The sequence below is a fragment of the Arvicanthis niloticus genome, chromosome 18, assembly GCF_011762505.2.
Source record: "Arvicanthis niloticus isolate mArvNil1 chromosome 18, mArvNil1.pat.X, whole genome shotgun sequence".
NCBI lineage: Eukaryota > Metazoa > Chordata > Mammalia > Rodentia > Muridae > Arvicanthis > Arvicanthis niloticus.
This window is the reverse complement of record NC_047675.1, coordinates 10,985,009-11,002,425: the sequence shown is the minus strand read 5'-3', so window position 1 is coordinate 11,002,425 and position 17,417 is coordinate 10,985,009. Positions and strand designations below refer to the sequence as shown.

The following is a 17,417-nucleotide window of genomic DNA, read 5'->3' as shown; positions in this document are numbered from 1 at the left end:
AGTATAGAAAGTGGAATAGAGATACTCAGGTCTGAGGCAATCATGAAATGGTAGTTGGAGACAAGTCCCTTGATGTAGACCCTGACTCTTACCAAGGGTTTCCTCTCACTAGCTCCTGTGGCTTCCCCCTTCGAAGTTATTTCATACCCAACCCACCTCCACCCCTCAGGCTGAGAACAGTCCACTTGTTGGCAAGAGCTTGGTGCCCATTATTTTAAGTCAAGCTCAATTTTGTTTTTGCTAGTATAACTTTCTCAAAAACCTGAAGCGTTTTACCTAGTCTACACCTGTTCCATCTGTTTGAGTGTGTGTACACTGAGGTTGGAGGATGACTACAGGAGTCTGTCCTCTCATCCCCGTGAGTTCTGAGAACTAAGCTCATACAGTCAGGTTGACCCTAACCTGAGCCATCTTGCTTTGAAGCCTTTTATCTTTGTACTCTTAGTCTCTGTGTGAGGGACAGCCAAACTTTCTTCTAGCCCTGACTCATAAGCTTTTTTTCTCTAAGACTTGACTCTATAACAGAGGAGACTACCTTAGGACCAACTGAAATGCAGGTGGGAGAGCTGGCCCTGGGGGCTGCAGAGCTAGAGAGCTAGCCTTGCCCCTCACTGGCTGCAATACTTTGGGAGAGTAGGCTCTGCACCTCGCCTGGGCAGCTGACCTCCTGGGGCATGAGAGCAGAAGAGCTGGCTTTGCCCCTGGCTGACTGTGGCATTGGGTAAGCCAGGTTGCTGGAGAGCTTGCCCTGGTGGTTTGGGTGTTGGAGAGCTGGTGATCTGACAGCTCAGCTACAACCCAGGCCCAAATTTAAAAAAAAAAAAAAATTATTTTTTAAAGCTGGCCCACCTCAACATCTACATCATCCATGAACTTCTGGAGCTTGTAAGGGACTCGCCTTGCAGGTCCAAAGTGGTGGGATCTCTGACACGGGACAAAGCCAGGATATCCAAGAGGAGTCCTAGGAAGGATCCAGTACTATGAGTGTAGCAGGCCTCAAACCACAACATTTGCAAGTGAGGAAGTGTGACAAGAGGGTGTACTGTGGGACACAGTCTCTCACACTACAGTTTCCATAACAGGATTTTTTTTTTTTGTCTTATGAGGCAGGTTACAAGGGTAGAGGGCAGGTATGAAGGGATGGGGAGATGATTAGGATTGGGGTACAAAATGTAAGATTCATAAAGAATCAAAAAGTTTAAAAAAATGAAAAAAAAAAAAAAAAGATAAAACTCTCAGCTCCTTCCCCAGCACCTTGCCTGCCTGGATGCTGCCATGCTTCCTGCCATGATGATAATGGACTAAACGTCTGAATTGCCCAGCTCATGGTGTCTCTATAGACACTGAGACACTTAGCTTCGCCTTGGCCTCTAGACTGTGGAAATAAATTTACTGTTTAGAAGTCACCTAAATTGTAGATTTTGACAGCAGTCAGACAGATGGTGGCTCCTCCCCACTGGGTCCCAAAGAAGAGCTTCCTTCAATACTGACTCTTGTAACTTCTCACTGCTGACTACAATCCCACTGCATACTACGGTCCTTTATTTGGAACTTAGAGGGCCAGATACTCAGCATCTTCCAGATTTTATACAATGTTATGATTTATTGGCAACTTGTTTTTGCATGAGAATTCATGAGTGGTAAATGGGATGCAGTGACTGTTCAGTGCATACACAAGTCTACCTTAGAGGTCAGGTTGGGCTACTGAGTGAGTTCTGGTCATGGTTGTGAATTTACTTGAACAGAGATAGTTTTTCCTTTCTTGAACTATACAAAGCAATAAACTCTTGTTGTAAAAGTCATGTAAGCACCTACTTCCAGTTGTGTTGTAATGCCTCACCCTTACTCCTGGCCAGTCCTTTCCCCTTTAATATGTGGATACAAGTGAGAGTAGAATTTTAGAAACTGAGATTAATTTTAAGGTCAAAAGCAAAGAAAATCGGGTCTTAATTCTTTAGCCTGTAAAGCTTAGCTGTTTGATAATGCTTTCTTCAGCCTTGAGTTAGTCCTCCATTCCAGATTGTTGCCAGGAACATCTTCATTGTTGTCATAACCAAGATGACCACCACCAAGTATCAGAGGTTGCTTTCATTCTTAAGATTGCTTGTCAAGTGAGACTGTTACATGGACAACTGTGAATGAATAGGATTGCCTTTTAGCTACTTCTTCCATTAAACTACAGTCGACCCCACTAAAACCAGAAGTTAATGAAATCTAAATGACAAATTCAGTATAACAAAGACTTAAGTCACTCCATCACAGTGTCTCTGTGTAGTCTTGGAACTCATTGTATAGGCCAGGCTGGCTGTAACACAGAAAGATCCACCTGCCTCTATCTCCCAAGTGCTGGGATTAAAAGTGTGTACCACCATGCCCAGCCCAGAGTTTATCTGTCTTGACAGAGCTGAAGTCATGTGTGGTAATCAGTTATGTATTTATCTTATTTTAAGACTTATCAAGTGTCTGTTATTGATGACCCTAAGATAACAATGAATGCAGATTGCATTCATTTAACAGACACCCACCAAATGTGTAAGATACAGTGGTGGGTGTGAAAAGATGGTTTTCTAGTTGTCCTGTGCCTACCTAAGACTGTCCTTACTGTTCTGTGCCTACCTAAGACTGTCCTTACTGTCCTGTGCCTACCTAAGACTGTCCTTACTGTCCTGTGCCTACCTAAGACTGTCCTTACTGTTCTGTGCACCGGGGTCTTCATAGACACTAAATGTTTCCAAAGGCTGGAGAAAAGGCTCAGTGGCTAAGTTCATATCATTCTTGCCAAGTTCCCAGCACTTGAGTGCACAGATCACAACTTCCTGTAAACACAGGGGGTGCCCAGGTACAGGCTACCCCAGGTAGACGTACACATAAACTAAAAAGTAAAGCAAAACAAAAAAAAACCACCACCACAACAAAAAAAACAATGAAACCTTTCAATGTTTCCAAGTTCATGCTCTCCCCATCAGCCTGCCTAATCTAACCCATCAAGAGGCATCTGTGGTGCTCTGAATGAAAACGGCCCCATGGGCTCTTATATTTGAATACATGGTCCTGGATAGTGGAGCTATCTGGGGAGGATTAGGAGGTATGACCTTGTTGGAGGATGTGTGTCACTGGGGTGGGCCTTGAGGTTTCAAAAGATTTGTGCCATTCCCAGTGGATTCTTTGCTTCCTACTTGCAGATCAAGACATAAGTTCTCAGCTGTTCCTGCTGCTAGAAGGACAACACAAACCCCATTTGTCTCCTGATTTCACAAAAAGGTCCCAAAGCACCAGCTCCAGCAACAGATCCTAAGTCCCAGAAACTAAGTCATAAGATACTAGCTCCAGGGACAGACCATAAAATCCAAAACAAAATCATAAAAACCCCTCCCAAAGAACAGCCTGGGGATAACCACAACAATGGGGAAATATCTCAGAATGGGGCATCTGCACTGGGCAGCCCTATTTCATCACATGGTTAAACGTACATGACAGGAATGCAGACCACTGACCACCTGTGACCTCCTAGCATCCACCAATGAAATTTCAGATTACCTAGTCCTAGAGAGTTACACGGTTCCCTACAAGAAGGCCTTTGTCTGAGGGTCACCATTTTAGAGAATGGTTGACCCCCTGCACACTGGATGTTTCTGCAGAATAAATGCTCTTTGTTTTTGCATACTATCTGAGTCTTCCTTCAGCAATTTTCGGATTCTTACACTGCCATACCTTTGCTCTGCCATTGTGGAGTGTAATTGGCAGAAACCATAAACCCAATTAAATACTTTTAAAAAAATAAGTACCTTTGTTATGGTGTCTTATCACAGGAGTAGAAAAAAATTAAGAGCTTCATTTCCTAACCACCTCATACGTAAATATAGTATCTATATACTTTGAAAATAAATGAAGATTACTAGAAATGTTTTCTGAAAATTATTTTATATATAAGATTTAAGCAATTGTCTGAGTCACCCTATATTTCATCTTTACATCTTGCTAAAGGTAAAACATACAGCCAAAAATCTAGAAGAGAATCATATAGGTAGGTGTAAGTTATGTGTTGACTATTCTGAACAGTTTCTATTAAATACAAAATTAGTTTAAATGTGCATGCACACACACATATCTCCTCAGAGGAGAACTTTGGAACTCAGATCTCTCCTTAGATTTTATGGTACACTCAATCAATCACAGTGGTTCATCTTTTTTTAAAGATTTATTTATTTTTAATATATGTGAGCACACTGTCATTGTCTTCAGACACATCAGAAGAGAGCATTGGATCCCATTACAGATGGTTGTGAGCCACCATATGGTTGCTGGGAATTGAACTCATGACCTCTGGAAGGGCAGTCAGTGCTCTTAACCACTGAGCCATCTCTCCAGCCTCACAGTGGTTCATCTTATACAAGCACTTCCTGTTGAGGTTTTGTCTTTTACTGTCTATTGTAATGCTAAGTATGGCCCCAAGACCTGAAGTCTGCCCCCAAGTTAATTCTGATTGGTGAATAAAGATGCCGGCAGCCAATAGCTGGGCAGAAGAGAAATAGGTGGGGTTGAGATTTTGAGGGCTTGTGTGAGAGGAGAGATGATAGAAAAAAGAATGACCAGGAGGGGGAGACAGTGAGCCGCCAAGGGGTAGGAGTTAAGGAATCGTGGGCTGGCCAATTGGAGCTAAGAGCAGTCCAGATGGAACACAGTAAACAGTGCTGGCGTGGTGTTACCGATGGGAAGGTAAACGCTAACAGCATGGAGAGTAGGCCGTTGCCCTGTAATTATACTGCCTAAGGCATATTAAGATATAAAGGCTGTGTGTGCGTCTTTCATCTGGGAACATAAATGGTCAAAGGCAGATAGAAACCCTGCAGTGGGATTTTTAATAATTATTTACTACAACTTCTACCATGTATTCCTCCAAATGGAGACTAACCAACATGGATGTCATCCTAGAGAACGGTGGATGGAAGTGAGCCCAGCTGAAGAGTATTCTCAAGGAAAAGAAGCAAAGGCTGACAAGACAGCTTAGCCAATAAGAGCACAGGCTGGCTCTTACAGAGGAGTCAAGTTCAGTTCCCAGCACCAGCATGGAAGCTCATGGCCAGTGAGTGCCCTCTTTGGGTCTCCATGGCACCTGCATACCTGTGTACATACACACATCCAGGCACATGAACATACAAGTAAAATAAATCTTTAGAACATTACTTTAGTCAAAAGCAGAAAAAAAAAACAAGAAAGCAAAACACATATTCATATATACACATATATATTTTATATTTTATTAGGGAAAATGATAAATTCAAGTAATTATAAAAAATAAAGTCAGATTAGGAAAAAGAAAAAAGTCACTTGGCTACTAAAACTCTTGTCAGTTGCATAGATGCCATGTGTTACTTGCAGGGTTTTAGTTTGGATTGACCTGTCGGCACATCCACAAAGGGAAACATAACCGGGAATTTGTAGTGATATTTGCATGGTTTCTTACGCTTGCCATCCCAGCACTGAGGAGCTGATGCAGGAGGATTGCATCAAGTATGAGTGCAGCCTGGGCTACACAAGAGATCCAAGCCAGCTTGAGCTACAGAGTAAAACCTTGTATCGACAAAATAAATTATAAAAATAAAACTTGGTTGCTCAGATGTTACCACTGCAAGAGCCTGAAGTTTAATCAAATGTCCATGCAGAGTCAATCTGCAACCAAGAGTTAAAACAGTTCTAACCAATCTTCAGAAAATGTGTTCACACACAAGTCAGAGGTCAAGCCGATTTTTATCAAGGTAAGAAAGGGTTTATCTCTCTGAAGCATAGTTGTTTATTTTGAGATATATTTTTATTTATAATTATTTCAAATGGCTAGTTCAAAGGAAAAAAAAGGAGCCCTTGAAAGCTATGTTAAGCCCTATAATTGCTAAGTAGATTCTAGTTATGGTTAGCTATGTTAGAAATTCACCAGGAGTCTATAAACATTAGTGCATGGCTGGCCACAGGGCAGCCACTCGCTCCCCTTTTTACATCACTCCGGAAGATGCACACAACGTCATTGGCTCGGCTTAGCTTCTTTTACAGAGGTAAAGCTAGGGTTTGTTTTCAGTGTGTGAGTTCTGAATGTACCTATGTGAGGGAGTCAGAAAGTGAGGTGGGCAAGTCTACAAAATAAACCCCAACTCATAAGAAGTTCCAAAGAGACTCAGTATTAAAGTCATACCCTGGTCTTCATGTGGACTTGAATGGCCTTTCAAAGGGTTGACACCTGGTACTTAAGTGTAGAAAGTTCTTCAATAAACCATTTTAAATACAGCAATAGTGCTGATAAGGTAGTTAGTTTGGGCACCCACTTCAGGTGCAGCTGTGAGGGTGACCTTGTCAGCGGGAAGCATGGTAAGAAGACATAGCTACAGAATTGGATATAGCCATTAGAATCCCACACTAATAAATGAGGCCTTCCCAGTTATGATCCATACAGAGGGTATAATTTAAATGGGAAACATATTTAAATTTCATTTTCCAGAGCAGTGTGTGCACACACAATCTGGTGAATGAGGTAAGCCATGGGCTCCAAGACCTTGAAAACAAAGTGTACATTATCTGGTTTAGACAAGCCTGCTATCTTGTAAGCTATGCTTGAGCGTTCCCCATCGATGGAGCGAGTGATGGTTAAACGGTCACTCAGTTGACATGTCTGCCAACAGCACCTCTTCAAGGAATCTCTAAGCTAAGTACAGTGTCACACAAGCCAGGGAAATGTGGCTCGCTCACACACTCTATAGTGCTGACAGTATCACCCACTGACTCCATCACCTTCAGCCTGTACAACAGAGCACACCCATACCTCAGGATAAAACTAACCTGCTTCTTCCTGTGTAGGCACTGAAGAGGAAAGCCCAACAGCAGGCGTTCCAATAGCATGGGAGCAAAAAGCACGTTATCTTTGCTCCATAAAACCAAAACGATTTTCCTTCCAACTGTTAAAACTGTAACTTCTAAGGAGATGAATCTCTTGGCTCTCATGTAATGTGCCACTTTTCTTTTATTCTAAATTCAAAGACCAGTTAACTTCAAAGTTACTTCCCCCCGCCCCCCAAAAGAAAGAAAGAAAGAAGTGTCTGAAAGAGTAACATTGCTAGATACTTAGAAAGAGTTTGTGCGGATGCCCAGAGTCACTGTCGTTTTGGGCACCCTAACTCTCGACGCCAGCTTGCTCTCTCCGGGATCTGCGATACTTGATGTTCAGTTCATCAGTCCTTGCGTACCCTCCTCTTGCGTAATGACTTCAGTGGTGCATCTCCAGATCCTGTGCTCTCATCAGCATCCTTCATCTGGAAAACAATGAATGATGGGAATGTTTCCTTTCACGTAATCTAACTAGTCAACAACAGCAGGCTTATTCCGCATTCTTTAATCTATGTGCACTAATCGTCAAGTCCTGTGTGACTCCTGAATTCACAAAGATGCCTTGGGTTTGTTTGTTTACACTGGCCTGATGTCACTTCCCAAATAACCCTGCTTATCAAGTAGGCACATGACAAGAAACACGGCTGCTAGCCCCCCCCCCCCCCCAAACATTATTTACAACTCAGAACAGGGCCTCAGTCTCATAGGAAGTAGCCATGCCCATTTCCACTGATAAAGAAACTTCATTACAGGGTTTCTCTGAGTAATGAATCCTGAGCTGGTTTTACAGAGATCATTTCAGAACTTCTGGAATGAAAGTTTCCAGAGAAAAGAGAAGAGAGGTAAAAAGACGTGCTGACAGTTTTCCCTCTGTACTTCCAGGATGTTTGGTTGTACCTCAGAGCAAACTTTAAGAACAAAATACATGCGTGAAGACATTATGCACCTAACATCGTTCACAATGTGACATTCACACCAATTTCACAAACTGATGCTATTCAAAAATGACTTACCTTATTGACAAATATATCACAGAAAACAAAACAGCTAGAGGGTGGATGAGGCAACAGTCTGGCAGCAGCTCTGTTTCCACAGGAGGACTGCATTTTACAGACTCTGCCATCTCTGGCCATTGCTACTGACAGAGCTCCGATCATTTTGCCAGTGCAGTCTACCTTTACATAGTGAGGAGTACAGGTGACGTGGTAACAACGTGTCAGCATTTTTCTGCCTTCTCTTACTCAAGGAGCCGAGGTGGGGGAGTGGGGGTGGGGTGGGGGTGGAAGCTTGCTCCTGTGGGGAGGGAGTGGGGAGGGAGTGGGGAGGGAGTGGGGAGGGAGTGGGGAGGGAGTGGGGAGGGAGTGGGGAGGGAGTGGGGAGGGAGTGGGGAGGGAGTGGGGAGGGAGTGGGGAGGGAGTGGGGAGGGAGTGGGGAGGGAGGGCTTACCTCATCCTCTGATCCAGATTTACTCAACTTGCTCACTTCCTCCTGCCCTTCTATGGTTTCTCCGTCTTCCTCATTCTTCTCTTCCGGTTCACCAATTACTTCTTCTGGAATACAGATTTCATTAAAGGCAGAGACCACATGAGTTAGGATTTTGCTACTGAAAAGTATTAAGAATTAAGTGGAATTTATTTAAATTCTAAAATTAAAAAGCTATTTTCAATCCTTTAAAACTGAAAAGAAAAAAAAATGAGCTAATTGTAAATACTCATTATTTTACATTTATAAATAAATCATTTTTTGAAGCAAAGGGTGAGTTCCTAAAATTATGATGATGTCATACAGAAAACCCAAAGGATGCTCAGCTTTCTGGTGGTCACGTCTTAGTGACAGACACCCCTTCACTCAGGTGGCCTTTGTGCTCTTCAGCTGGCTATCGCTTTATCTTGGAGCCTGTGGGCGTCACCTCTACCTTTCTCAGTTACTGAATCTCCTATAAACTCTGTTTAGCCAAATCTCCAGCTTGTCACTGTCTTTATAGAAAGACAGGGAGGAGGGAAAAGAGGAAGAGAGGGGGGATAAGGAGAGGAGCAGGCCTGAGGAGGAAGAAGAGGAGGGGGAGGAGGAGGAAGAGGAGGAAGAAGAGGAAAAAGAAGAAGAAGAAGAAGAAGAGGAAGAAGGGGGAAGAGGAAGAAGAAGGGGAAAGAGGAGATTCCACCACAAAAAAGAGAACATGTCCTGAGAATTATAAAAAGTAAAAAATTTACTTTGCCAAAACTTAGGTTTGAGGAAACGAAAGCCAGCTTATGCCACCTCTGCTTTCCTGTACAGTGCAAGACAGAGCGGAAGTGCAAAGTTGCCTTCTAAAACAAGGCCCCTTTGATAGTTAAGTACTCCCAAATTAGTTATTTGTGAATGTTCTCTAAAGTAGACAAACATTAACATAACACACTAATAAGTTACAAAGACTCTGAGAACTTACAACCTAAAGAATTTACACACACACACACACACACACACACACACACACACACCCTGTTCTTTTCAAAGAACTTAGTCCTGTGCTTTGTCCTGACTTCTACAGGTGACCCATGACACATACATGTGCACACATGCATGCCGCCTTTGAGTCACCCATGCACCTGTAAGGAACCCACCCACTGGTTCATCAAGCTAGACTTTCATGGAACTGTTTGGACTGAGGTGCCCCATGGGGTGAGGGTATGCCTGGTCACACAACTGTGCACACACTGCAGCTCATCCGTGCTCTCGGAAGCACAAGAGGCTGTGCCATAAGGACCAGCAGGGTAGACAGGGAGGCTGCTCAAAGGGCTGTCCCTCTCAGAGGATTGCTAATCACGCTCCCAAAGTCACATACTCTTGGCAGGTCCTGTGCACATTAGACACGGAGCAGGGCAGACAGTTGTCACTGTTGTCAGGCCAGGGCAGGCGCCACAAGTCACCAGCACAGTCTTACCCTTCTCCACGATAATGACTTCAGCTTCACTTGGCTTCTTTTCCTCTTGCAAATCTTCTGGCTTCTCTGGGGCCTTCTCCTCCTCTGCCTCTTGCTCCAGAGTGGCCTTGCTTTGCAGTTTGCATAACTCAGTTTTTTTAGGCCCCATGTCTTCATATTTTTTCTGTGGTAGTTTAACAAAAGCTGGTTTTACTAAAGGCTAAGCCCTATTTTTATTTTATCTTTCTTTTTTAGTGCACAGACACTAATTATTGAAACGGACAGTGCATGTCCTCTCCATCAGGGCATTTATCTACCTGGTTTTTGTTTGTTTGTTTGTTGCACTAACTGATGAGGTACATAATAAACTTAGTAAATCTTACAGGAAATTGAAGTTATTACATTTGTATTGAATTCATTACACTGCTTGATCCAGACAACTCTGGAACACAAGCAAATCTGAAAAAACAAAGTTGAAAAAAAGGTGTGTTTTCTTTACCTTTACTTTTCTTGGCCAACAAAATGAAGTCACTAATGCAATGGGCAACCCGACCATTACCAGGTACATGAGCCAGAGCCAGGGGCGTTCCTCTGCAGCTGTCGTCAGCTGTCTGAATAGACCAGGCTGTGGAGAAATCAGCACAGAGTGATTATGTACATTTTACACTGCTACCCAGTAACACACACACACACACACACACACACACACACACACACACACTGAAAAGATACCTTGATAATACGTTCTGTTAAAAAGCTTCCTGGTAAGATCACTCAGGGATTATTGTGTTCTCTTTTTCTTTTTATATGAACAATTTTACAAGTGGTCCTTGTGTATGAATTTTATTAAAATAAAATCTGAGGCCACAACATATTTCACTCGTAACAATCAAGTGTCTAAAGAAACCAACTGAGTGTGGGTAAATGGCTCAGCAGATTAAAGTGCCGACGCCCTCAAAAAATGCAGGATGCAGTGGCCTGTGTTTGTAATCCCAGCACCCTGGGGTGGGGGTGAGAAGGGAAGCCAAGTCACAGGCTCACAAGGCCAGCTAGCCCAGAGCAGTGGAAACAAATACACTAATGTTGGATTAGATTTCTTGGCATTTCTCTAAGTAAAAATAGTTGAAATGCATATAGATTACTGTCACACTCAGCCTTGCACTGCCAACACGACAACGCAAAGATGTCTTGTTTAAGGCTATAAACTACAATTGGACTTTGAATCTCATTAGGACTGCTATAATTTAAATTCACCATGAGGTCTGTGCAGAAAAGCTAGATATTCTGTCTATAAAATGTATTCAAGTCAATTTCCTTGGCATTTAGCAGTTACTGCGTCTGTGTCACCCATGGCCAGGAGTGGGTCCCATGAGGCTCCACAGCTACATGACTTGTCTGTGGTCACTGTCACACCTCATTAGCATTTGCCACCGCTATCTTCAGCTCCCAGCTGTCTGTAGCCCACTGGTCTGCCACCTCCTCTTCTGAGCAGATGATAAAATTATCAAAGTAGATGTCAGGAGTCATGGACCAAAGCTCTAAGCCCAGAGCACTGAAGGAAGTCAGAAGGAACGGGTGGTCGTCTTCAAAATAATCCGGGTTAGGAATTTTCTGAGGACTCCAGATTCCCTGGAAGAAATAATAAATGAAGAAACTTTTAAATAAAGTGATGTCATTAAACAAATAAAAAGGAGCAGAAGCAGCCTTTTTAAGGGACGGGGAAATGGCTCAGGAGGTGGCACGTGTGCCCGTGTGAAGGCACAGGAGCCGAGGGCTCAGGCGGTGGCACGTGTGCCCCTGTGTGACGGCACAGGAGCTGAGTTTAGTCTCTAGCACCATTTAAAAAGCTGATGCTGTCAGACAGTGGCTGTAATCCCAGTCCTGAGGAGATGGAGACAGGACATCCCTGGAATTTGTTGGCCAGTTAGTCTACTTGAGTCAGAAAGATCCAGGCTTAATGAGAGACAATGTCTCAAAAACAATTAAGATGAAGACAATCACACATACATGCACATGCAAACCCACCCACCTCGTGATAAATGAATGCTATGAAGAAAAACTACAGTGAAGAATTAGAATATATAACCATATTTGTGTGTGTGTAATACCATCATTCTATCTTCATCTATCTATCTATCTATCTATCTATCTATCTATCTATCTATCTATCTATCTGGGAGAAAGAGAAAGAGAGAGAGAGAGAGAGAGAGAGAGAGAGAGAGAGAGAGAGAGACAGAGATGGTTTTTCTATATAGCCCTGGCTGTCCTAGAACTTGTTCTGTAGACCAGGCTGGACTTGAACTTACATAGATCCTCCTAACTGTATCTCTTGAGTACTGGAATTAAAGGTGTGTGCGACCATATCCAACAAAAGATGCTACATTAATTTTTTTATTGATACTTTATTTTAAAAGATTATTACTATTTGGTTTTACCCTAGGGTTCTGTGCTATCTAGTCTCTGGTTCTAGGTCACCCAAGCAGTGTTGGGTATGAGTTCCTTCTCATGGAGTGGGCCATAAGTCAAATCAGACACTGCTTGGCCACTCTCACCAAGTTCTGTGCCACAATGCCCTAACATATCTTGCAGGCAGGACAGACTGTAGGTTGAAGGCTTTGTGGCTGGGCTGGTGTCCGTGTTTCTTTCTCTCTCAGTAGCTTGACTGGGCTGGTGTCCGTGTTTCTCTCTCAGTAGCTTGGCTGGGCTGGCGTCCATGCTTCTCTCTCAGTAGCTTGGCAGGGCTGGCATCCATGCTTCTCTCTCAGTAGCCTGCAGAGCACCTTCCTGCACCACAGACTGGAACTCGGGGCGAGGGCTCCATGTAGACAACACTGCAACCTCTCCGTGGTCATGGAAGTGTCTGGGTACAATTCTCCTGCCCCCACTCTCTCCGTGGTCACGGGAGTGTCTGGGTACAATTCTCTTGCCCCCACTCTCCCCGCCCCCACCCCCATCAGCTTTCAGACAGGAGCCCTTTGTTTCAGCAACAGCCTGGGTTGTTTAGGTATTTCTATGGGATCCCCTTAGCCAACAACTCAAGTGACTGTGCCCTGCTCTCAGCACTGGAGGCCTCCCTGGCTATGAGAGATGACTGGTTGGGACTCTGTATTCCCCATTACCAGGAGTCCTCACTAGGATCACCTTCATAGATTCCAGGAACTTTTCACTGAACTAGGTTCCTATACCACCCCCAAATACCCCCCCAATCCCAGCCATCTCCCCCTTTATTCTTGTCTCTACCCCATCACTCCCCAATCTGATTCCCCCACTCCCGTCCCCACCCATCCCTAGTCTACCCATAAAATCTATTCTATCTTCCCCTCCTGGGGAGATCCATGTAGTCCCCACCCCAGCCCCCTCTTCTTTCCAAACTAAATCAGTCGACTTTAACTTCATAAAATTACAAATGAAACTTTTAAGAGCTGCAGACACCGGTGAGGATTAGAAAAAACAATCCAACCGTACTACAGAATGGAGGCAGTGCTATCACCTGGTAGTTAGGATTATTGATCATCGGTGGTTTCCAGATTCCTTTGTATTTTGGGTTATCTATCATGGGAGGTTTCCATTCTCCACATCCGATTTGACAGGCTGGATTAGGAATGTGTGGCGCCTCCCATTCTCCGTCCATGTCGTCACTCCTGAAATGATCAGAACACAAATAATACACTAATCCCAAGTCTTTGTAGGAAGCAATAAAAATTAGTAAATAATCAAGATACATTTGGCTCCATGTGTGGAACTGAAGAATGCTTACCAGTCCTCAGGTTTCTTAGCTTTAGGATTGGGGATAAATTTTGGTTCATCATCAAGCCAGCCATCAGGTTTAACAGCGCTTGAGTCTTCTATTTGGGCAGGTTCATTCTCATCCCTGTGTATACATCATTACAATAATGCAGTGACTGTTTTAAAAAGTTCTTTTTTTTTTTTTCTGAGACAGGGTTTCTCTGTGTAGCCCTGGCTGTCCTGGAACTCACTCTGTAGACCAGGCTGGCCTCGAACTCAGAAATCCGCCTGCCTCTGCCTCCCAAGTGCTGGGATTAAAGGCGTGCACCACCACTGCCCAGCTTAAAAAGTTCTTAAATATGCATGTCAAAATGTCCAGAAGGTGCCATGGCAGTATGTCCTATCATTTGGTCTATGTGCCTACTAAGGACATCTTACACGCCAACACACATACACCCCATTTTGTTGTATGTGGTCTCATGTTCCATGCACACATTGCACACACTTTTTTACATAAATGCTAACGCTGCATACTCAGCATGCTCAATTTCGCCTTTGCCACTCAAACTCAGTCAAAAACTATGCACCGGACGCTTTGTGCTATGGTTTGCTTTCTATGTTGAAGGCTCAGTTCCCAGTGAGGTGACTTTAGAGGTTAGGTGACTGAGTCATGAAGGTTTTGATTCACAAACTAATCTATGTTCAGATCTCTAGTTTAATGGACTTCGAGCAGAGGGTTAGAAAGCGATCCTCTCTGCTCCCCGATGCCACAGTGCGGGCAGCTCTGTTCCACAACAGGCTCCTTCCCGAGGTGTCCTGAGGACACACCCACCAACAGTGGCTGTACCTCTGGAAAAAAATGGCTGACGCTGAGACCAGGTATTTCTGGCTCCTGTGTTGACTCCTGAGTGTGTTTGTCACAGTGAAGACAATCTAACCAGACACTTTGCACCAAGGAATGTGTTCATTTCCACAACCACACCTACTTCTGGAACCTAGCCTCTGGAACATGTCTGTGTGGGAGAATGGCTTGGGAAAGTTTCAGAGTAGACTCAACGTAGAAAGAGGTTGCAGGGCCAGAACCAGGAGCTCAGAGGGCAAGCCTGTGCATAGCTCAGGTAAGACAGGAGATGCGGAGAGGAATGTAGGGAGTAGAGCCCAGCCCGGATACCCAGGAGTAAGGTATCTCCATCCAAGCTGGGTGCACATAGCAGTTCAAGGGCACTGCCAAGCCATTCGACGTCTCTAGGCAGCTTATTTATTTGACATTAAGAAACCAGCCCTTTGTTGGCTATGTACTGTAAAAATACAATCTGTAAAAATAAATATAATCTTTCCACTTTCTACTTTTCAGTTTTTTTTAAAACCATGTTTAATTATTCATTTCTCTGTATGTGTCTGTGTGTGCACACACAAGAGCACAGACACGTATGCATGTCTGTGTGATTGTACACTTATGCCACAGCACACAAGAGGTCAGAGGACAACTTGTAGAAATTGGTTCTCTCTTCCATGTGGGCTCCAGGGGTGGGCACCTTCACCCAATGTGTCACCTCACCAGCCCTCATGTGTTTTAAAATAAATGTTTCTGGTCTTTCCTTTCCTCCCTTTCTTCCCTTTCCTTTTCCTTTCTTTTCCTTTCCTTCTTTAGACAGGGTCTCATGTAACCCATGCTAGCCTAGAACTTTCTGTGTAGTCAAGAATAACTTGAATGTCCTGACCCTCCTGCTCACACTTTCCAAGTCTGAGCTACGTGTTCCTAACACAGTGCCTGGCCTTTAACATGACTCTGTTGTTCCTTTTGCCATATACAAACCATATGTTATCAAGAAGCTAAATTAGCATTTTATGATTTTTCTACTTCATGTCATATGTAAAAAGATTCTTCATGCTCTCCATATTTACAGCTAGTGTTTTAATTTAAAAAGCAACACTGACTTAGGAAGAAAACCCTGAGGAGCATGAGTGTGGTGAGTGTTAGTACAATGACCATGACGTCACCATGACGTCACCACCAGGGAAAAGTGGATGCCGTGACCCCATCAGCTCACTCACGGCTTCTCATGAAAACTTCAAGCTGCAACACAGACTGAACCCAGTTGTATCAATGCACAGACAGCCAACCCGACCTCAGGGTCAGTCTCTGAACACTCACAGCAAACAGACGCTGGCTTTTGACAAAGCCTTTCTTTTGGTATTTCCTAACACAAATCTAAAGAATTCACTAAACATGGCGCTGTTATCTAGAGCTTCTTTCTCTTTCTGGGTCTACAAGCCTGTAGCAGTGTGGGTCCACAGGGAGGCACACCACTGTGCTCCACGGTAGGACTCACAGCAAATGATGCCGGGAAGTGCTCGCTGCTCCTACCCTGTGTAAAGCTTGCCTGAAGGGAAGGGCATCCCCACCACAGGCAGCATGTCTCTGGATCAGCAGTATTTGACAGTTCAGTTTTCCTAAGAACAAGACCCCGTGTCCTGCACAGGTTGCACTGATGTTTGCAAACATGTGACTGGAGGAAATGACTTTTCACATACAGACAAAGAAAACAAAATCAGACAATGGCAAACAATGAAACATGCATGCACAGAGCTGCCGGGATGCCCAGTGGAGTAGCGGCCAGATCTACACACCACACAAACTGCATGCCCATGTTCTAAGAAGCTCAAAGAACAGGAAGACACCAGAGGGAAAAGAAATCTGTATCAGAACACAGCAAAAGCAAACATCTGAAAACCGGCAATGTGGGAGAATACCTTAAAATTGAAAATAAATGACACGCTGGGCAGAGATCATCTACCCACCATTAGGAACTGTGAGTCTCCAGGAAAGGGGTGCCTTGTCAGAGGCCGCTGCTCAGCCCTGCTCAGCGGTCAGTGAAAAATATCCTTCAAAAACTACGCTGATACAAACACATTTTCAGACATGTTACAGCAGGGAGAACTCATGGGAAGAAGAGAAGAAAGAACTGAATGTGTGTTGCCTGCAAGCAACCCACTTTAGGGCCAGCAAGATGGCTCAATGGATAAAGATGCCTGCTGTCAACCATGGTGACCTGAGTTCAATCCCCAGGACCTGCTTAAAGAAGGAGAGCACTGACTACCTTGGGGTGTCCTCTGACTGTCAGAAGTGTATGACTATAGAGAACACCACACACAGAAGAAGAACAAGAAGCCAGGAATTAAAATGAAAGCCTTGGTGTTTCAAACTCTGTGGATCTTCCCACAGAACTGGTAATATATATATATATATATATATATATATATATATATATATATATATATATGGCACATGACAAAAAAGCAACAAAGTAAACATATGAAAGAAAAAGTGAAATTAAAAAGATAGGGCAATGCAACATCAATTTCTGAAAATTATTTCATAGGAAACCATTGAAGTCAGCAGTAGTCTCACTAGCTGTAACAGTCATGGAGCCTTCCTGGGCTGGCACAGGCCAGACTAGGCCTGCAACCAGGACCTTGGCTTACCAGTCATCTGGCTTGACTGCAGTGGGATCAGGGATCTTGGCTCTGTCATCCCACTCCTCTGGCTTCTTATCACTGGGGTCATCAATTTCTCTGGGTGGATTGATAGGTGGGACCACATCATCTAGCAAGGTCCCTTGGTTCACAACTTTCTGATCGATTAATATTTCAAACGTATCATCTGGATTCATCACTAAAGAACAAAAATTTCAACACTTGAGGATTAGTATCTGGACAGATGGAAAGATAATCTTCTAAATAATAAAATGACTAAAATTTATGGGTATGTTTGTTCTCCTAGCCAGGGAAAACCAATATATTGAATCAAAACTTGCTGAAATCACTAGCTACAGTATTTTCTAAAATGAAGATAAAATTGTTTTAAACTCATTTTTTCAACAGTGAAAAATTCCATTATCTCCACAGGTAAAATTACCCA

At 43.6% G+C, this 17,417-nt stretch overlaps 1 protein-coding gene across 4 annotated transcripts in view; it reads right to left on the bottom strand.

Moving 5' to 3' along the window:
- Positions 1–4,179: 4,179 nt before the first annotated feature.
- Positions 4,180–17,417, bottom strand: part of Clgn (calmegin) — a 39,942-nt gene continuing 26,704 nt past the window's right edge. For 2 of the 4 annotated variants that reach the window (XM_034523031.2, XM_034523030.2), the window contains exons 9-16: positions 16,982–17,171; positions 13,527–13,640; positions 13,260–13,410; positions 11,183–11,398; positions 10,269–10,394; positions 9,791–9,953; positions 8,317–8,420; positions 5,229–7,295 (exon numbers count right to left, since the gene is read on the bottom strand). In XM_034523031.2, coding sequence (XP_034378922.1) covers positions 7,215–7,295; positions 8,317–8,420; positions 9,791–9,953; positions 10,269–10,394; positions 11,183–11,398; positions 13,260–13,410; positions 13,527–13,640; positions 16,982–17,171 — 1,145 coding nt within the window. In that variant the 3' untranslated portion in view covers positions 5,229–7,214. Of the gene's footprint in view, positions 7,296–8,316; positions 8,421–9,790; positions 9,954–10,268; positions 10,395–11,182; positions 11,399–13,259; positions 13,411–13,526; positions 13,641–16,981; positions 17,172–17,417 lie in introns of all 4 variants that reach the window. The other 2 variants (XM_076915466.1, XM_076915465.1) reach the window with 2 other exon arrangements.